General features: G+C 41.3%; 1 protein-coding gene across 2 annotated transcripts; it reads left to right on the forward strand.

The window, feature by feature from the left end:
• Window positions 1-181: 181 nt before the first annotated feature.
• Window positions 182-9,404, forward strand: GJA1 (gap junction protein, alpha 1, 43kDa). 2 transcript variants are annotated; one of them, XM_010288939.1, is made up of 2 exons: window positions 182-429; window positions 6,316-9,404. In XM_010288939.1, exon 2 carries the CDS (start codon window positions 6,332-6,334, stop codon window positions 7,475-7,477), a length of 1,146 nt encoding a protein of 381 aa, XP_010287241.1. In that variant the 5' UTR covers window positions 182-429; window positions 6,316-6,331; the 3' UTR covers window positions 7,478-9,404. The 2 variants fall into 2 exon arrangements, with proteins under 2 accessions (XP_010287241.1, XP_010287242.1); XM_010288940.1 differs by having other exon boundaries at window positions 201-429; window positions 6,320-9,404.
• Window positions 9,405-22,482: the final 13,078 nt, after the last annotated feature.

A 22,482-nucleotide genomic window follows, 5' to 3' on the forward strand; every position in this document is an offset into this window, starting at 1 on the left:
GCTGCTGACTGCCCTTAGATTTGTTTTGTTACATCAGCAGGAGTGGACTTTTCATGCCTTCGCCCTCTCCTTTTCCTCGGGCTGGTTTTTGCTGTGCCTTCAGTTCTTTCCCTCCTCCCCCACCTTCCTCCTCTCCATTTGCAGCGCGCCCCTCCTCCTGGGCTGCCACCCCTCCTTTTCCCCTCCTCTTTCACAGTCAGAGGCTTGAAAACTTGTTAAAAGCTCTCCCAGTGTTCCAAGTTAGAAAAAACTTTTACGAGGTATCAGCACTTTTCTTTCATTAGTGGGGAAGGAAGGATGAAAAATACAAAACAGCAGTAGACTTTTAAAGTTTAAATAGACAGGTCTGAGTGCCTGAACGTGCTCTTCCATTTTACTTTAACCCTCCAAAGAAGTATTCTGATCCAGTTTCACTGCTGATCAGCAAGGGTAAGTTGAAAGTTTTACTTTTTCATCCTTTTGTGTATCACTTTTTCTGAAAACACTTTTTTTTCCCCACCCCTAAGAATTTTGTGTTACTGTGCTGATGGTTGAACTTGTTTGAAAATAAACATCTATAAAAGCGTAAGTTCTCTTAAAGTGCTAAGTTCAAACTTGTAGGAATTCTTTGCTTTCTTTGGTCATATTTCTATACATTTCTACAGCTATTACACTTCTACAACTTCTAACCTTGTACCACTGAGAGAGAAACTGCCATGAAGTTGTAACTGCAGGGCTGAGTTGCAGACTTGTTGCTAGTGTTTGGCTGAAATCGCTACTCTGTGTCCTTGCCTATGCCTAAACGAGCTCTTTTAAAGGGAAAAAAAAAAAAGAAATCGAGGTGCACTTCAGCCTCCTCTGTTGTACCGAAATTGCATCAGAAGTTAGTAACAGGGAGACCTTGTCCCGAGCGCGTCCCCTTTCTGCCCCACGCATTTTGCTTTCGTATGGAAATCCTGATTGATGCCTAATAGTTCGTGCGGGGCAAGGTTCTTAATTAGGTGCTTTGTTAAATGCTGCAGCTACTAAAGTGGTGACTTTCACGTGGTCTTCCTGATAAGTTTTCCTCCTTACTTTTAAAATAGAAGTGATAAAATCCAGACGTGGGTTATGGATTTTTAACCTGGTTTGTATATAGTTACTCTGTTTTAGCAACCTCGGTGAGGGATTTTAGAGAAGGAATGTGAGATATCATGATATGCCTTACCACGTTGGCAACGTCTGTGAAAGTCTTGGGTGGATATAAACGAAAGTTATCTAGGAAGAACTGTGCAAGAATATCCACAATATGTGTCATAACCCCAATATGACACATTCCCTTTATATTACCTTGAAGGCTTAAATACCAAAGTGCAGAGGGGAAAAAATGCTTGAGCAGCATCTCTTGGAGAACTAAAAAGCTTTTTACATTGCAATGCTTGGAGTGATTCCTTATAGCGATTGTTGCCTGCTGCTTGCCAGTAGTTAAAGAGCAACACGAGGAGGCAGGGAAAACAGCCTTCAGCTGAAGACGAAGCACAGTCTATCTTATCGAGTAACACGTTCTCCTCTTAAACAAGAATATTGTGTGCTTACGTGTGTCCTCACACTTTGCCTTGAGATAACCAGTGAGCCTCGTGAAGTGGCATATTTCATCTGAGAAATTCCTTTTGATTTTGCATGTGAGATTTATGATGAAAAACCCTGGTAACAGGGACAAAAAATGGGCGACGAACACCTCGTGCCTGACTTCTGTGTGTGCGTGTGTGCACATAGGGAGCAAGTCGGAGGACTTGCGTGAAGCTTTCATCCTGCCATTTTTAACATCTGGACAGCACACTACACTGCAGAATTTAAGCCTCTAGTCCTTGGGATGTTTACTGAAGTGTTTCCTTCAAAAACTTCAAAGCCAAACACTGGCACTGACCCATGATACCTAACAAGCATACAAATGGGAGAGGGGTGAGCAGCAGGCTGAGTTCAGAAGAGGGAAGAGAGGGACACAAGGGATTTGATTTGCGACATAAATCTTATACACTCAGCAGCACAAGCCGATTCAACACTGTAAGGTTATCTCAGCTCTCATATTATGCAAGCCTAAAAGATTAATTTTATTTGTCTCTGAACTGAACATCGGTTTAGGCCAAGGATTCCTGTGGGCATGAGGAAGGTTAGATGACATTGAGCAATCTCTGTTTCATCAGATACATTGCACTCTTTCCCCCAGTCTCTGGTTATATCTCCTCCCCATGTTACCCACTGAATTTATCTCGCGTGGAGGCACCTGGTCTGTTGTTCAAGCCACACGTACGTTTTAGAAATACCAGATTTCAAAATCCGCAGGCAGGAGCATCAAGAGGGCCCGAGGCCCCTCGGGGAATTCAGCATTCCTTCTCCTAATTCCAAAGTGAGTCAGGAGAGGGATGAATCTGGGCAGTAACGCAGAGGGTAGACCTGACTTGTACAACTAGAAAATGCCTAAGAAAGTGCTTACGGTTCTTTGGGTCCTTTGGCAACTATGCTTTAGAGTTAGGTGGAGAGGCTACAACACAGGAGAGGCAAAGGCTATGGGGTAGATCCACTAGTGGCTGGCCACCAGCAATACTAGCAGACAACGAAAAAAAGCAAACAGTTGTGACACTTAAAATTCTAGTTACTGCAACCATTTACTGCATAATCTTTGTGGATGAAATGAACTGGAGCTCATCTGCAGAGCCACAGATGAACTACACCTTCCCAGGGGAATGTGTGGAAGACATCTGATGATTTTTGTAAGATTTTGGAAAACTAGCCTTCCCTATTCCAACCCAGCCAAAACCCATCAGTTGTACACGCCAGCTGCTTTCTCTGCGATGCTGGTTGCTTTTTGGAAATACTGGAGTTGATTGATGTTCAAGGTCTAGAATCTTGTCTTTTGTTGGCTATTTATGTGTGCGTGAGCACACAGAAGGTAGGAGAGGTAGGAAAACCAAAACTTTGGCCCGCTTCCCAACTGCTTCAGCTGCAAAATCCCATTTTGAGTCCCACTCTACCTCTTCCATCCACTGGCATGTGACCTTCTAAAACTCTAGTCAGACCTGGGCATGTTACCACAGCACTGAGTTTGCATTATTCTTCCTGGAAAATATGAACCAGATGACATGATGAATGTCATCCATAAAAAATAGTTCTAGAATTTCTTAATTGTGGCTTTCAAATCAAATTTCTTATATATGTGGTCATCCAAAATTCATGCAGATGAATGCTGTCATATCTCCTGCTGCTCTATGGCTTTTTTTCCTATCTTTACCCACACACAGTAGGACCTGGAAGAAATCCATCTTTTAAAGAGTTTACTAGGCCGGCATTAATCTGTCTTGGAAAAAAGTTATAATCCTGTAAAGCAATAATCAGTAAGAACTCATGAAACACACATACTCCTGATCAGCCATATCGTTAAATTCCTAAAGTACTGAAATTGTACAAATCAATCAGGTCGACCTGTGTCATTCAGTGGACTCATTTAAGGTGTTTGGAAGTGTTAAAAGAAGCTTAAGTCCAGAATGCTGAAGAGCTATTTTAAAAAGTTCTCTTCCATCCATTTCAAATTATTTACAAAGCTAGAATACTTAAATATCTGTTTGATACAAAACCTCTTTTTATACCTAGTATAAATTGATAGATATTGTAATCAGTTAAGAAAAATGGTCTTTCAGTGTCCTAAAAGTAAACAAGTTAGATCCGATGAATGAATTTTCTCTACAACAAAACAAAGTACTGTGTTTCATAAAGCAACAGAATCCACCTAAGCAAAGGAATAATGTATTTGTGCCACCACAAGGTTATCTGATTAACAGTACAATGTTTTGAATTGATGTGGTGTTTTTTATCAGTGGCAAAGGCTAGCGTGTAACTGATCTCTTTAAAAAAAAGTTGCTTTTCAAAACTATGTATGAGTAATTCAAGCATGGAATGTTTCCTCCTGGAGTTTATATTGCCAGAGGACATAAATGAAACTTAGTAATTTCGCATGCTGAAGCAAATTAAAAAATACGTAGTAAATTCTCAAAATACTGCAGGTGTGGGATTAAGTAGGTCAAAACTGAAGTAAATCGCGTTGCATTAATGGACCGGAGTGGAGTGTAATTAAAAAACAAAGGACACATAACTGCCTAGAAATAACATGTCCTCTGTTTTCTTAATCAAGCTTTCAATCTGAAATAACATTTAGACAGTGAAAAAATATGTTGAGTCTGAGGAAAGTCTGTTAATGCAGTAGTTTCGAATCATCGGAAAGCTGACTAATTAAATCAAGAAGCTGTTACTTGAAAAAGGCTCCTTCGGTCCACTTCCACTTCTAGGACAAATAGCTGGATTTTAAAACAAACTTCACGTGTTGTATAGTTACAGGCTGTTCTCTGTTTTAACAATCCCAGCCTGAGGAGGAGCGTGGTCACGTTTCATTCCAGCCTTTCCAGAGACCTCGGCGCTCCCGTGCCCGACTCCTTCTCTGCCACCTCGAGCCCATAAAGACAAACTAGCCTTTCCTGGGAAGGACTAAAGCTGGGGATGGCTGAAGGGATGTGTCAGAGATAAACATGCTGTGTCCTCCTCCCAGCGGAGGCTTCCAGATTTAAGAGGCCTGATCCTTTGATGGGGCTTCATTCATGTGAACAGCTAATTACATGAGGAAGGGTCTGCGCGCCGCAGTAGGTAAACTTCAGAGCAAGCTGACTACGCGGACCGAGGAAATGGCCCTGGGGTATTCTTCAGGGGTTCAAAGATAATTGGCATCTCAGAGCTATCGGAGCGAGTACTTTAAACACTTGTCTCCCATTACTCTCTCAGTCTCTTTCCGATGGCAGGAACGGTGTGTTTTTATTTGGCATCTGTTGTTATGATTGAGTTTGCCAGATTTATAATCCTGTGTTTCCAGTGACTCACTGCTTCTTGAAAGAAAATCTCCTTGGTGCTAAAATTTCCTATTTTATGAATTATCCAAAAAGGGCTTTTTCTATAAATGAGCTTCTCTAGGGAATATAGCCATGATGCGATGGGGAGGAAATAATTTGGACATTATCAAAACTATTAATACCAGGAAAGGATTACTCAGCATGCACGGAACAAATATCTGTACGCAGCAGCATCTACTTTGAAAGGGAAACTTTGTGATTATTTTTCCTTTTAAGTGCCCGATCTCACATGCTTCTTCATGTGGGGCCAGTTAAAATGTAAGTTTTTATGTAGATAGGATTATCGTTCTCCAGTTGGTAAAAATCCTATAGTGAACTTTGTTTTTCCTAGGAATTTAGAACATTAAGTAAACCAGTTCATTTCTTTTAGGTCATCCTGTGTATTTCCAGATATCTCCGAGAAGGTGCCTGTGTCCCAGAAATATGCACTTTAAAACTCAAGTTGAGAGAGACAATTTAAACTTGCAGTGTTCAACACTTGGAATGCAAACTGCAGGCCAGGAGTTGCCTTAAAAACAGAAACAGCTCATTTACCTTTTTTTCTTGCTAAATCTTTTTTCCTTTCAAAACAAAGTGAAGGAATTTAAATACAAAAAGATGCAAACACAAAGCTGAAACTACAATAAATTAAGTAACTATAGGTAAAGAATATTAACTTTTATATTTGCGCCACAAATATTAATGTATAAACTTATTTAGATAGCAAGTTTTTTTCTGAAGTTGAGTATAGTATAAACTTGGCATCGTTAGCATCTATGCTCTTAAACGTATTACACGCAATGTAGTGATATGCAAGAGCTCAGTTTAATGTCGCTGTAGGAAAAATAGCACACACTTTGCAATGATAAAATTTTAGGTATCCAACCCTAACATTAACATACTGTAACCTTTTGTATTTAGGATATACTATGGTTTGCTTGCTTATTCTCTTAAGGAGTGAACATAAAAATTACTGTGAATGATCCACACTGAAAGAGAGAAACCTTCCATGTGTTGCTAACATATTCAGGCAGTGCCACCACGTATCTCCGCACCCTGCTTCAGCAGCGTGTCACAGCTCTTCTCTACCTGAGGCAGGTGAAGATTACTGAACTGTGGCTGCCACCAAAGGAAGCTGAGCCAATTGCAGTGGCAACTGAGGGTTGTCATGGACTTCTTGGAAACTGGAGTGAAATTAGAAATCTCTTTTCTCATTGTGCTCGGAGTCATTATATGTTACTTTCTCTTTTCAGTTCCCCAACTTCCTAAAACTCTCGTTTCTCTTCAGATTGTGTAAAACACATGAATTAAAACACAGGTGACATCACTGCTCTATTAGCATTGATCTGTGATTCAGTGTATCAAAGGTATTAAAGCTCTGTCTCAACCATCACTTCTTTTTTTTTTTCTTTGTGTCCTCCTTTAGCCAGCATCCTGTGAAGATGGGTGATTGGAGTGCCTTGGGAAAACTTCTTGACAAGGTTCAAGCCTATTCTACTGCAGGAGGGAAGGTGTGGCTGTCTGTCCTCTTTATTTTCCGAATCTTGCTGTTGGGGACAGCAGTCGAATCTGCTTGGGGAGACGAACAGTCTGCTTTCCGGTGCAACACTCAACAGCCTGGTTGTGAGAACGTCTGCTATGACAAGTCCTTCCCCATCTCCCACGTACGCTTCTGGGTTCTGCAGATCATATTTGTATCTGTACCCACTCTATTGTACCTGGCGCACGTGTTCTATGTAATGAGGAAAGAAGAGAAGCTGAACAAAAGAGAAGAAGAGCTCAAGGTGGTCCAAAATGATGGTGTGAATGTGGATATGCACCTCAAGCAAATAGAAATTAAGAAATTCAAGTATGGGATCGAAGAGCACGGCAAAGTGAAGATGCGTGGTGGACTGCTCCGTACTTACATCATCAGCATCCTGTTTAAATCTGTCTTTGAGGTGGCTTTCTTGCTCATACAGTGGTACATTTATGGGTTTAGCCTGAATGCCATCTACACCTGTGAGAGAGATCCATGCCCGCACAGAGTGGACTGTTTTCTGTCCCGTCCAACTGAGAAAACCATCTTCATCCTCTTCATGCTGGTCGTGTCCTTGGTGTCTCTTGCCTTGAACATCATCGAGCTTTTCTATGTGTTCTTCAAGGGTGTCAAGGATCGTGTGAAAGGGAAAACCGACCCCTACTCCCACAGCGGTGCCATGAGCCCTTCCAAGGACTGTGGCTCCCCCAAATACGCTTATTACAATGGCTGCTCCTCACCGACCGCCCCCTTGTCTCCCATGTCTCCCCCGGGGTACAAGCTCGTTACCGGAGACAGGAACAATTCCTCCTGTCGTAACTACAACAAGCAAGCCAGCGAGCAAAACTGGGCCAACTACAGCGCAGAGCAGAACAGAATGGGGCAGGCTGGCAGCACCATCTCCAACTCGCACGCCCAGCCCTTCGACTTCTCCGATGAGCACCAGAACACTAAAAAACTGGCGTCGGGACACGAGCTGCAACCCCTCACCATTGTGGACCAGAGGCCTCCCAGCAGAGCCAGCAGCCGAGCCAGCAGCCGGCCTCGACCTGACGACCTGGAGATCTAAGCTTCTAGCTGCAGTACTTGCTCTACTATGAAACGACGTGCATTGGAAGATGCCGTCAGTGCTGATCTTGTTCCAGTGGAGGTGGTACTTAACAGTCTCAAGCAGGAGATTTTAACAATCATAAAAACAAACAAACAAGCAAACAAACTTTTAAAATACTTGCTGTTTTTTGGGGGGGATGTGGGGTTGGTGTGGGGTGATACAGTACACATTGGTATTTAATGTAGCTGGTTTAAAGAATTTAAATACTAAAAAAAAAAAAAGAAAAAAGGAAAAAGATAGGTAGTCAGTACTAAGGTAGGGGGTTGTTTTTCTAGAAAGGCTGTAAATATCTGAGAGTATGTGTATGTGTGTACTATTGTGTTTGTTTCTAAAGAATCTTCTGTAATACTAAAACCCAATAATAACTGAACTCACATTTGTCAGGGTGAAGTGCTGCCTGAAGATGAAAACATTTTTCCTATTCAGCAAGCAAAAAAGTCCAGGATTGCCTCTGATCATTTCCCTGTCAAGAACATTCCATTCTTAGAAAGTGCACTTTGAAGGTAAACTTTCCTACATGGTCCTTCAGGTTGTCAAAAGACTCCTGTGAGGACAATCGACAGCCTTTGAATCATTCAACTCAAATTTCAGAAATGGCCCACCAAGAAATACTTTGGTCACCTGCTTTTCCAGCCCTTCATGCAGGTCGATTTTGTGATGTGTGTAAGCGGGATGGCTCCACACTTGTAGAACCGGCAACCACACTCTCTTGCCCACAGCGATAATCGTGTCCTGCTGCTCATGTACAGTCTAATTAGCATCATATAAAGCCCGGTTTGCTGCCACTTGCAGATTTAAGTGTGAAGACAGGCAAGCAACTGCCTTTAGTGAATTTTTTCACGCCTTTAAGTATATTAAGGGTGTACATATGTGTGAGGATGTGGAGGTAAAGGTATACACAAAACACCCTCAGAAGCTTACGTTGAGAAATAAATGCACACAGATTTACTTGCAGTTGACACTTTCTCATGGATATTGTGAAGATGTGGGCCACTATGGTGTTTACATTCTCTGATTCCTTCAATGCAAGTGAAGCACATGTCATTATATTTTTTTAAGTCTATAGAATATTTTCCACGTATCCTAAATGGATGCTTTTTTAAAAATGAAAAATAAAAAAGGGCCTAATCCTGGATGTCTCGCTCTGGAAAAATCTCTCTTAAGTCAAGTGGGAGTTTTCCCTGAACAAAGGCTACAGGATCAAGCCCAAGATGTAGCGAACCATGTTCTTTCTGGCATGAATGATTTTCTTTTGTAGAAGTTAGGGGTGGAAAAGACCCATTAGGTCATCTAGCCAATCTCCCTGATAGGTAATAATGATGCTTGAATGATAGAAGATGTAGTACTGTAAGCAAGCTTTAGTCTTTTATGTGAGAAACTTAGAAGAAATGCTTTGTGCTGGATTAATAATAAAATATGCCTACATGACTTTTGCAGTAACTGGTATTTTTCTTGTTCTAAATATTCACATTTACTGAACTGTAATGTCCACTCTTGAGTTTGACAGTCAGGTCTTTCTAGATGGCTCTAGCAACTTTAGTGTTTACACTTTAGGTTTTGTTTGAAATGCAAGTGAAGTTGAAAGGATTTTTAAAGAGTACAATTCTAGCTAATTTATTTGAAATATGTGCTAAAGAAATCTACCAGTTTCTTCAAATGCATTGCCTCTTAGCTGAACACAGATTGACCAAGGAAATACATAGCTTGGTTTCATTTTGCAGCAACACAGATAAATTCTTTCATTTAATACATTATATTAAATTTGTTTGACATTCCATGTTAAATTACTGTTGTGTTCAACTTCATTGCATGTATGCAACCATAGTCCATCGGATCATGTTGTCTGGAGAACATTAGTTAATAAAGTTTTAATTTAGTATAAATATATTTACTAATTGTCTTTTACTGTTTCATACATCTATATATGTGTTTTGTTTCAATCTTATAATCCAAACTTCATCCTTCCCTCTTCATTTTTCCCCAGTCACTCTGCATTTCACCCATATTCTTGATTTAATCCATCTGGATTTACTTTGAATTGAAATTTCACAGTAACAGTTTCAGATACCCTCACAACACTGGAAAAACGGGCATCGTTTGTGCCACTCCTGGAATAAAGTCATACTCAGCATGAACTGCTGTAATGCAAATCTTGCCATAAGCCTCAGAAAAAATACATTTGTTTGCAAACTATTATAAACAAGATAACAGTAAGATGCTACCGCATAATTTTTCAAGCAATTTTTGTATACGGCCTAAACTCCACATTATCAAATCATTTCCTCTAGTGTACATTTCCCCATGTAACCAGATTGCTTGACTGACAATCACTTTCAATTTCTGGAATGAAATCCTCATTCCTTCGGAGTCAATGGGAGAAAAGTACTGATTTTGATAGGGCTGGGATTTCACATGCTATCTACTGGTTCACCATTTAGATCCCTACCACTATTAAAGACAGAGAATGCTTGGCTTTCTAGTACTGGACGCTAAAAAAAAAGTTCAACTCCTTTCTTATTTGAAAAATCAAAATATAATGGTCATGCAGTTATCATACAGCTTTCTACTTTCAAATTTTCTTGTCATTTTAAGTCCAAATTTATTCCCCCTCCTATTAGCAAAGAGGAAAAACAAGCAGGACAGTGGTAGTGGATTTACAGCTCTGAGAGATACTATACCAGCACCAACACAAAGGAATGACTCCTTGAAGTATTCCTTAAATAATAACAATGAGTCATATTTTAAGCTGCCTTGTCCTAGTTCGACTGTACAAAGGGAAGGGCATTCCAAGCATTTTGTGAGGATCATACCCCTGGAAAGGTGGATACAGAAACATCCAGAGAAGGGCTCACCCTGAGACAGAATCCAGTGTCTTCTAGACAGGCTGATTGTCAGGCACACCCCAAGTTATGGACCCAGTTCCTTGGGGCATCTTGGACAACTGATATAAATCAGTGCTTCAGTGCCAAGGCTCTCGAAAATCGAGCCATTTTTTTTATAGTAATGCATGTGTGTGCATGCGTAGGGTAAAGACATTCCATGGACCATTTCTCTCACCTAGATTTATTTCTGTGGAGTGTATTTCTTACACACTTGAAAGTCATCACAGTGACATAATTTTGTGTGCCATTCATCCAATTCTTTACACGCTTTCTCCCAGTGTAAATGCAGCGGTTGCATTGTCTGCAGCTGACAAAAATAATGTGTGATGCAATGTTAGCGCATATTTCTCAGCCTCTGTAAAGGATATGTTAGATATTGAATTCAAACTGGAAAAGATGTAAAAATACACATCTCAGAAGGTAATTAAAACAAAAGCAGGGTTACAAACAAAACAGCAAGAAAATCCAAATTAAAAACCTGTTAAGTATTTAAAATTTGTATTGATGTGTTGTGTAGAACTATTTTGAAAAAAGGAAAAATCATCCTAAGGTCCCACCCTGCTCCAGTAATTTGAAATGTTTGTAAAGAGTAAAGTTAGAAGGACAGGTTGCAGACAGCCTAAAATCTACATGCAGATCATGTAATTTTAAGAGATTTTAAATACGGTAAGCACACACTGAAGGTTATTTCCTAATTTAGACATGAAATTTCCATATTTAAAGTGGAAACTACAGTAATAGTTTGAGAACCGGAAGAAACTTTGTGAGTGTACCTGTCACACCCCCTGAAATAGGTCATTTTTAAATTATGTACTCGTCTTACTGTTCCAGAACCATGGTTGTCTATGGTGCTCTTTTGCTACGTCACCAGCTCGACTGCACATTATCACTGTACTGGCATTTCCCTTGGAATTTCTTTGCATCTTGGTATCAATTCAAGAAAAAAAAAAAAAAGTAGTGATGTAAGAGGTAGAGTTTTGCAACTCAGATCTGGGAGTCAATCCAGATCAGAAGTTACCTTGACTGGTTAATGTGGAGTTCTGGGTATGTCAGACTGAAACCTCCTCCAGTTTTGGTGGCGACTCTTTCTACCCCACTGGGTCAGGACTATTTTTAATCCTTCTTGTAATTCCTCCATGATTACCACTGCTCCATTTTCCAGAATTTAAACAAAATAGGACAGAAAATAAGATTTACCATCCTCCTGTAGAACTTTTTCTCTCTAATAATTGCTAATCCAAACCCGGCAGGACTGAGCCTTCTACTGAGCTCATGAACTATCCCTGATATACAATATTTTTTTAAAGCAGTGTGTTATGCAAATGGTCAGATTGACCATAATCTCCTTGAAGAAATCGTCCTTTCCTTCTCATGCTATTCACTCCAGCCATTTGCAGTTAGCTCTGCCAGAGGACTCTGACAGCTGCGGCAGAGTGTATGGTCCTTGAAGATTTCTCTGGCAAAATAAAAGTAATCCTCTGATGGTACAGAGCTGTTGAAGCTACTCCTCCATTACTTTCATTTCTACTGCCAACTTAGACAATAAGGTCAGAAGCATAAGTCATGTCTGAGAAGTCACTACCTAGTTGTATTCTCTGGCTCAGTCCCTTGAAACTATTTGAGGGTCCTTCATTTTATTCTAATTTATTCTAACATAATGGCTCCAGAAACACAGGGCTGTAAGATCAGCTCTGCAAAGAGATGACTGCCTTTTCCTAACTTAAACCATGTGCTTTTGACTGTGCCCAAGGACATATTCACACCCAGATTCTGTCAGTCCTGGAAAGTGTGTCAGATGAAAATTACATGATGCTAGCACGTCACTAGATTGAAACAGGAAGAGCTTATTGGTTCCTGTACTTACTTAAAGGTATTTTGATAGAAACAAAAAAGAATGCTTGTCTTAAACTTGTCTTAAATACTTCCTAATGAGCAGTACTACCAGGAGACCCTATGAAGTAATACAGACACTGTGCATGTATACATGGTAAGCATGAGGTATAGGTACTATGTCTAGAAATTGTTTAAATAGATACAGCTGCTCAGTCGTTTGGTAAAACCAGCTGCCTCCAAAATGGCTGCCCTCGCCCTTTTCTCATGGTAGCCAAAACGCTGCATCCAGCTTACCAGCTTGCTGGAGTTTGGAATGCAAAGACACCTTGGGCAAAGGCAGACATGTTTTTACCTGATAGTTTTGCGTTAACTCCTTTTAAGTGCAGAAGAAGCATCGTGCTAGAAGCTGGAGGCAGGGGGTCGGGGACAGGCTCTACTGTGTCAGGAATAATCAAGGGAGTCAACTGGTCAAAAGTAATGGCTTTCTGGTGACTGTGGACTCTCCCATCACTTAAAAAGATCATGTCCCTGCTACTATGTTGAGGAAATGCGCATAATAAAATGAGACATGTGAGTTTAGACCAGTATAAAAGGGAAAATGTTCAGACATTTAAATTGCTCCTTCAAACAAGCCTAGACCGCAGTTGCATACTTCCCATTAGAACTGACAAAAAATACTCACATGAGTTCCAGGATTTCAGTCATTTAAATCAATGTAAAAGTTCCTCTCAATTTCAGACATAAACAGATTGGATCCAGAAAGATATATTATGACATCTAATTTTCATTGATATAGCTGCAAAGTGAAAGCTTATGGGTATATGCTACTAAGTCTTGAATGGCGACCACTTGAATATGTGCAATCATACTGTTTCCTCACAACTTTCTTTATACCGTAACTCAGTGCAGAGGCAAGTTTATGAAAAGTAATCTAAAGGTTTACTTTTTTTACAAACAGACGTGAACTCTGTAAATGTAATGAAACACATTTATGTGATGTCCATGTCAAATTTACACAGGACTACATAAGGGAGTGTAAGGTACTCTATAACATGCATCTAACTCTGCAGGATAGGGCAGCCAAGAAGTGACATCTTCACTTTGCCTCTCCTCACCCTTGTTAGAAAGTTTTCCATATCCCAAGCACCTGAGCAGTTTTTCCATGCTGCTGAATGCAGCTCTGTTCTCAGTAGCTCTTCTGTGAGCTTTGCTTGGGTAGGAGTCTTTGCATCCTCCTCTTCCTCCTTCTTTTTCCATCTATAATATAAGCTCTGTGTAGGGGAAACCATAAGCAGCCCCAAATATGTAAGGAAATACAATGACAACTGATAGCAAAAAAGTGCAGTCACGGAATATGCAGTAGTTCTCTTTTACACGTCTGCAACTAACTGAATAGGGAAACAGCACGGAAAATAGTTTTTAAGGGATTAGAAAAGCCTCTGGATACTTTAGCATCTTAAAACCAGCAGTCCTTGCTGAAACAGGCTTTTTCAGTCTCAGCTTCTGCTGAGTCATAGAGTTTGCTGCCTTTGAAGGTTCAAGTGGCTTAAGTTGTTCTGGAAAAGTTCAAACCTTCACTAATGACCATATTTGCATGCTATTCTCAGTGGTATTTACATATAATAGGACACCCTCCACAGGGAGGCCTCTTCAAAACACAGGCTCTGCTTACACTTTGAATTTCCCTAGTTTTTATCTATGCATCATTACTTCAAAGTGTTTTGCTGGGAGTACTCTGCCATATATTTGGGACATTCATCATAGTTGTTTGAAAGCTGAATATATAGCCAGCTGTAAGATTGTCACCTGGGTTTTGTGTGTGGAGACAAAGAAGTATTACTTAGGCAAGAATCCTACCTGGTCTGACCTGGCATACTTCTGTTGAAGACAGGGAGCTTCTGTTGAGTGGCATGAGATGAAAACCCTGCTCTAAGCTTTACTTACTACCATCTATTATTCAAGTCCCTGTAGCTTTATTTCATGAGCACACAGAGGGTCCAACCATGAATCCGTGGACCTTGTGTAACTTGCGGAGGTCTAGGACAATCTCTGAGGAATTTCTTCTGCTTCCATTTTGGTTGTTGGTACCCCCAGCTCTGTGGACTTTGGACTGACTATAGCGCTCAGTCCCTCAGTGGTGGGGTGGATGTTCAGTTAGTGATGTCAGAGGGTGTGTGCATAGAAAAATCGGGTCTGGATTGTTTCCCACAGGATTTCCTGTAGAATCAAGGCAAACCAGTCAATCACTGTTCCCCGTCCTGAAAAGTCTAGCTGTAAAGGTGTGCAGTGATTTCTGCATGGATGATAGTGATAACTGTAGAAATTCACCCCTCTTCCATCCTGTCTGTGGCTTCATCTGGGAGCTGTAATATCCTGTTAATTTCCTTTGTCTTCTCCACTCCTTCTGTGCAGCCATCTTTGCCCACTGCCCACTTCTTTTCTGCATATCACTTATGCAACAGGTATTTAAAGTTTTGTACTGAAAAAGCTTTCCGTAATGAATATTTTTTTCCTTACATCATTAAATATCTGTTAATTAACAAGCTGGTGTTTCTCCTATTTCATTCATTCAGAATGAGTGAATTAATTCTATTAATTTAATGCAGAATGAATCTCACAGATGTTAACTACTATAAGTTTTGTCTGACAGCTTAGAAAGTCATTTTGTATCTCATCTCATGGGAGTCCAGGTTTGCTTCAATCACTTTCTTTTTCATGGCATTTTATAATTAAGGAAGACAGCAGAGGAACTCAGGATGCTAGTTATCTATCTTAACCAGATGCAGTGAAAGTACAAGGACATGGACTTTCTCCAAACCTTCCTCCCACATTAGTCCCAAAAGGACTTAAAGCTAGGCTTCCACTGATGATTATGTATACCATATAAATAATAATAATACCTGGAGTTGCATTGATACAGCAATTTTCATCTTCAAAGTACTTTGAAAACCCTATATAATTAGTGTGCTATGGAGTCATCTCTTATGATACTGCATGAACTCCAGTACTACCCACTGTGGGAGCCAAGAAGGGAATCTGAACAGCCGCAGAGATTATACATAACCTCCATTATCACTACACGATGAAATTGAAAATGCTGAACAAGGGTGTTTTAGTACTTCACGCAGGAGGAGGATCCACAGCGAGCAGGAAGCTGGTCTCCATAAGATAAGGGAACAGGAATGTTTTCTTTTCTGGTAATCTACTACTTCAGATCTCTAAACACATTTTACCTTGAACTATGTCTCAGTCAAGCTGGCAGCAGATCACAGGTAGATTATCTCATTACATGGAGTCTTCATCTTTATGTGACTAGAATACAGCCATCTTTTTTTTTTTTTATTAAAAAAGCTTTAATTTGATGGAGCAAAAGGGGGTGAAGACATAATAAATATAACATTAAATAGATTTCTACAGACTTTAGTGAGACTTCAGGAGAACAACGTATCCACAGTACACCATTGGCAATTGACAATCCAGCTGAGCACATTTTGAAGATTATAGTATTTTCCAAGTATTTCCAGCATGCTTACAAAAGGTCCTTGTGAATGTTCAGGAGCTTGCTCTTTAAACCAGCTTGGCATCTGCTGGAGATTATCATCCCAACATGAGTTTGCAAACAGTCTTTTCAAAACTACACCATTAAGAAAAGAGACCAAAAAAACCAGCAGTAGCAGTGCATTCAAGCTGGCGAATATCACAGTGGAAAGGAACAAAACATTTTGCATAAAGAAAACTTGGGAGTATTTCTGAATTTTAATAATTTCTATCTTCCCCAGACTTGTAAACTGACTAGCATATACTTTCTCAGCAGAAAGGCTAATGTGCTTTAGTTGTTTTTTCCAAATAAATTTTTCTCATAGAGATTTAATAGGACAAATGGATATCCTTTTAAACTGTAGTATATATTAATTGTCATCTGAAGAATAATCTTGAGCATAGATTTCAAAATCTGTGATCAGGCAGAATTAACTCTATTTCCCATGCAGTTAATGGACACATGTGTCCACATGCCTTGATTTTTGCTCCATTTTAAGATCAGTGTTTTGTTGTTTTGTTGTTTTTTTTTTTTTAATGGTGGTGTTCCCTGTTATATTTAAATATCACACAAAACTATAAACATTACCGTATGTCAGAATGAGGTTTTTACTGATGAGCAATGGTTTGGACTCAGCGTCTTTGCTTTTACTTTTACTGTTTATCCCATTTGCTTTAGGTGAAATATATTCTCTCTATGTGTTATATTCAGCGTATTTTTAGCTACCCCTGGACTACTTAAGGAAAAGTCAGCAGATGACCTCAAGAGTATGAGAGGTACCTCCTAAAGCATCCCTTTCTCTTTCCCATGGTACATCAGCACAGCCACGACAACCAGCTATCTGCAAATAAGAAGTAATTTTTTGGAAAAGCAGCAAAGCAGGAAAAGGGCTGGAGAAAAGCAGCAAGATGAATCATTCGGGCAGCCCTTCTACTTTTCAAGCAACCACAGCTGTCTCAGTTCTCTAGCTAGAGAAGCTAGCCTTCCACACCAGCTATTTTTACAGTGGTGGAGCTGCTGGTCTCAGAGAAGGAGGAAGGAAAGGGAGTGACCAGGCACAGTTACATGAGAGGCGGTGTAGGAAAAAAAGTTGACAACCGGGAAATGGATGTTTGAAAAGAATGAGTTGTAGTACAGTAGGTGTTCTGTGATCTTCCCGTATGCAACAGTAAAGGAACTTTGAATTTAAGATTGCAGTGTGGAAGGTATTGGAGGTGAGAAACGCAGAGCTTAAGAGTCTCCAGAAACTCATGGTGTTTTTCTGGGCCTGTCAGTGCACTCTTTTGAAACATGTCATGAATACATATCTCGGCAGATAAATGTGGTTTGCTTCACAGTTGTGCCAAGCAGCATACAGCCATGCCGAGAAATGCTGTCCCGTTCAAGGGTATGAGGAGGAAACTTCTCTTTTTTTTTCCCACATTCAGACATCTCGTTTTCAAAACCATTTGTATGGCTGTGTTCTCCCACTGTAACTCCCTGGTGGACCCCTGTTTGACCCTGCTTTGTTTACTATTTATCTGTCACTGCTTCCTTTTGTCCTGCACTCAGTGGTCAGGTATACCCTGCCCGGCCGAGCGTGGTGCAACTGCCCAGCGGGACAGCCGGCCCTGGGACCGGGGGCGGTATTTCCACATCCCAGGACGCCGCGGCTGACTCGGCGCGCCCAGCGGAGAAGCTGCTGTTGCCAGCCGGGGCTGGGTGGCGCGGCGGGGTGGCTGCACCGCTCCTGGAGCTGTCACACCCTGTGCCCTGAGTCACCGGGGAGGCAGCCCTGGCCCGGGCTGCTGCCGGCTTCTGACGGGCAACCCGGGAGAACAGCAGCGGGCTGCGGCGCTCCGCTGCCTGGCGTCTGCTGCCGCGCTGCTCCGTCCTTGGGGTTTTACTTACGCTCCTGGACCCCATTGCGCTCTGTGGCGTCTCGCCTTCCAATGCCTCTAGCTCTTCTCTTCTTTGTTCTCTTTTCCATTGCTCTGGGCCGTACTCACACAAGCTTTTCAAACTGTGAGCTTTTCAGGCATTCCCTAGCAGATGTAAATAGGCCATTGGCAGCGGCATGCAAATTGAGTAATTGATCTGTTAATGGTTAGACGTATTGAGCAAAGGGGGAATATTCATTTTGCAGGTTTGTAGAACCAGAGTGTCAGAGAAATGATTCTTTTGGCACCCGCACGCTCTTGGGCCCTTTCATAAATTTGCAAGTGAATGAACTGGAAGTCTTATGTAGCTTTCGCTAGGCAACATTCATCATGAATGTACATATTTCTCATAGATATTTTACTTCCTTTATTCACTTCTGAAAACTTAAAAGTGACATACATTTTCTAAAGTCTTTAGTGAAATTTCTGAGTGACCTGATGTCACTTAACATCTGAAGCAGTGACTGTATGTCACTGGCAGAAGACTCAGGAAATCTCCAGTCGGTGACTAAATGACCTTGAGTGCTGGATTTCCTTTCTGAAAAATGCTGATGGTACTCCCATCCCTTGTCTGCCTTATATATGGAAATTGTAAAGTTTGGAGACAAGGAGTTGACTAGTGTTATGCAGAACTAGGGTTAGCTGCCCTAGACAAAGGGAGAGCTCACATCTGAAGAAGGGTTACAGTCATTGCTCTGGGCTGTCCACCTGGTCCTGGTTCTGGAAGATGTGGCCTGCTGACCAGTCACTTCCTGCAGAGATTTAGTGTGTAAAACAGTATTCAAAAGCAAGTTCTAATCAGTAGTAATTGAAACCAAATCTCACTGTAACGTAGTAGCTCAGGAGCAGATGCATTAATTGGTCTATTTTCTGTTCAGTACAGGTGGAGCGGGTGGCTGATCACCTTGTCTGCCATCCCTACTGACAGCACCATCGTTTGTCTGTCAAAAGCATATAAATAGAAACTCAACTACCAAAAAAACCCTGGTACACTTGAGTACAGTTGGTCAGAAAGTTTTCTCTTTTCCACAGGCATTTGATCTTGCAGGAGGAAAAAGGAAAGTGGAATTCAGTGGAATTCCAACTAAAAATGTTAGCGAAAAAGGGAGCGTGCTCATTTGGAAAAGCTACCCCAGGTCTTTGTGGCAGCTGCTGTCTGGGTTCCAGGCTACTTTAAAGGTCCCATGATGCACCACGGGCAGCCCTCTCGTCTGTTCCCATAGTGCATCCTGGAAAATCCAAAATATGTTGCACCAGAGGGAATATTCGTTTCCATTCATGAATATTCACAAATACTCAAAACCCAACCTGAGATGTAAAATGTCTTCCAAGTTTTTTTCATGAAAAGCCCTGATTAACTTATATGTCCTAATCAAGAATGGTAAGTTTCATGTTTAAGGTTGACAACTGAAAGTAAACAGAAAGGGACACAAGGTGAAAAAATTTGAGGCCAAAACTGTCTTTGTCATCTGTATTCATGACATCTTTTGCTTACTGAGGTTTTACTGTGGCACAGACTAACAAAACTCAGCATCAAAAGCTACAAACAAAAAAAAATTAAAATCCTTTCTATTATTGCTTCATTTTTAAACAGCTGCTTCACAGGTGGAGAAATATTGCACACGGTGGTTTTTATGCTGGGTGCCAGGCTTGCCACAGGTACCTTGATGAGCATCTTGTGTCCCCACAGAGAATCTGATTGAAGTAAAAGCAGGTGGCTGAAGTGTAAAAAAAAAGGAAACAGGTCTAACTCCTGCTGGGAACTCCTGCTGCAGGGTGGGGAGACTCGGTGGTGATGCTTACGTGCCTGAAACCTCGCCAGCATTGGTCGTCTGGTTGCTTCTGCACTTGATGAATCGGCTCTCAGAATCCCTCCTGCGCATACCTTTGCTCGACGCTTCGGGTGAGCGCTACCTCAGTCTATTTTTAACAGCTACACTTTCCATGATTAGATTTTAATGCTATTTATTTATTTAACCCAAACCAAACAATTCTGCATACACTGAACATTCCAGTGGGCATCTCATTCATCCACGCAGAGGAGTCTAAATCTAGTTTAAATTACATTCCTTGAATGGTGGAAAAAGCTGGGTCATGGCCGAACCTTGGTGAGGAATAACAGAGTCATTCTTTCATAGATTGCAAAAACTTTATTATGGAAAGATAAACAGGTTAAAGGTCTTTCAATGACTGCACTGTCTATACATAGCAATTACCCCTCGCTTTCCCCCCACCCAGCTCCTAGTTGAAGGTGTAGTGCTCACAGTCTCATCATCTGCCGTAATGGAGACAGGTCCTCTGTATGTTCACTGAAGTTAAAGGGAATGAAAGGCTTGGGATAATTAGACTCAGTGTCTCACTCAGTTATGTCCTTGCAGACATCTGGGAGCGTGAGGCTTTTAGCTCCCTCCCTCCTGCACAGGTAGCAAAGGTAGGTATGAAAATTAGGCACCTCTCAAAAACACCTTTTCCCAGACAAAGAGAGTCTGGGACAAAGATCCCCAGATCTGTGGCACTGTTGTTTCCAAGGCTTTGTTGCTAGGCTTCCAAGGCTTCCTCCCTGGAAGGAAGGGAGAGTGTGCTTACCATTTACATCCATGTTAATAAAATAAATAGCTTGTGTTAAAATTAGCAGTGGGCAAACTGTTTTGGTTAAATCAAGAATTGTCCTGGATTGGTGCCAACCCTGAAACTAAATTCAAGCCCATTTTATTTTTAAGTTTTAAAAGTTATAAAAAGTAATAAGCATGCAATGTGTATATAGACATACACACAGTGAATAGCTCAGGGATTAGAAAAAGATGTATTTCGCATCTGGAGTCCCAGTTTTGCACATGCATATGCATGCAAGTAACTTTACTCACGTGAATTATCCCCTGGTGCCATGCACTATTTCCTGTCTAATCAGGCAGCAACATATACAAAAGGCTTTAATGCATCAGAGCGCTACAACCTGCAGAACATCACTGCTTGATGCATCAAGTGAAGAAAGCCGACACTTGTTAACAGGACAAAGCTGGCACCAATTAAGCCACGTCCAGCACATCAACTCCACTTGCTGGAAGCAGAGTCATCCCCAAGTGTTGTGTTAGGGAGTACAGCCAGCCCTGCCTACAGCAGGATGTGGCTTCCAAATATCACGCGTTGCATATAATCTATTGCGTAAACTAAAGGGGGGGATGAAGGGTGGAAGGGATGAGGCTCCACTGGGCTGTGGCCTCAGAGAGGAAGATCGATTGGGTGTACATGGGGAGCACGGGGGTTATTTTGAGGAGTGGGGGAAAAGGAGTGTTGTCCATGTACATTATTTCACATATCATAAACTTCCTTTCTCAGGGATTTTATTTTAGCAGCCCAGAAACAGATCATTCCCATGTGAGGTTTCACAGCACCAAACTGTGAACGTAAGGGGTGGGTTTTTTGTTTGGGTTTTTTGTTTTTGTCTTCAGCTGCTTCAGGGTGGGTGGGTGGGTGTGTCTGTGCCTCTGCAATTGTGTGCATATGCGATAGTCATGTTGAGGCTGTGAGGATGCCTGTCATAAGTTTAGACTGTCTGCCTAAACTTTAATGAACAGAGTTTCACCGCTTATGCGTCTCTGATCTGGCCTATGGAGAGTGACACATGGTGCCACCCAGCGCAGCCTTCTCACTCCTGCATGATTTCTCTTCCTAGGAACAGGTCAGCAAGGACATTGCCCAGGGCGTAGCCTGACCTCTCAGGAAAATGTACATACCTCCTTTACAGGTTCAGAAATCCTTTCACTACAATTGCTATTTCGTATTTCCACCAAACTTTTGGGTCTCCACGGCTCTTGCTTACATGTATCTTCTGGAGGGGAAATGTGGCTTCATAACCACCTTCTTTCAAATTCATTATGAGCATCCTTCACACATTTCTGTTCTTCTAAGAGTACTAGGGTAACACTGTGGCTCTGTATCTAAGTGTGGATGAACAATGGAGCCTGCTAGAAGGAGCACCCAAAGATATAGTTCTAACTGTTGGATTTGAATGGTAAGTGTCTTGAAAATGCTGGTACACACTAGAAGTGTTTTCCTGGCTGTAAGGGAGGGCTGGACAAACTACTTGAGGCTCCTGTAAGTATTGGCAAATCATCTTGGTACCAGCTATACAGGAGTGAGGACATTTAGAGATGAGGTCCTAGTGGTAAAAGAACAGGAACCTCTAGTTCAGCTCCAGGTCTGGATGATACCTTGATATCCTGTGGCATCCTAGTGTATCAGGTTGCCAGATTATTCTAAACATGAGTGTTATCTGGCTCTGTACACTTACCACTGACCATAATCAGTACTATGAAGCAGCTTCTTGAACAGCGCTCACCCTGCCTTAGTATGCACAATGTATGTTGAACGTAAGACTTTTTTGTCCAAAAAGTAATGAAACACAGTAAAACTGCAGGAGACCAACTTGTAAAATGAAATTAAAATGCTGCCTGAGGACCTCCCTGGAACTAGCTGAGTTGCAAACACTTCAAATGCATATTAATTGGGCCATATGGTCCAGTATTTAAGCAAAAGCATGTATTTTGTTTGGCCAGTGTTCAGGAGAGACTTTAGGTCAAAGCCTTCATGGCCCTGATGAAATCTGTGATCAGCTGATGGAAATGTTTACCTTACAACAAACTTGAAAGACTGTCCTGCACAGAAATGACACACAGGAGTTCATCATGGTGCAGCTCTGTAAAATCAGCTGCAATACCTGTATGTGTTTTGTTACTCCCAAGGCCCTTGCGAAAGACTAAGACAGGCTTCTGAGGCATTGCCCAGAAGAAA

Source organism: Phaethon lepturus, unplaced genomic scaffold, assembly GCF_000687285.1.
Source record: "Phaethon lepturus isolate BGI_N335 unplaced genomic scaffold, ASM68728v1 scaffold1016, whole genome shotgun sequence".
Lineage (NCBI taxonomy): Eukaryota > Metazoa > Chordata > Aves > Phaethontiformes > Phaethontidae > Phaethon > Phaethon lepturus.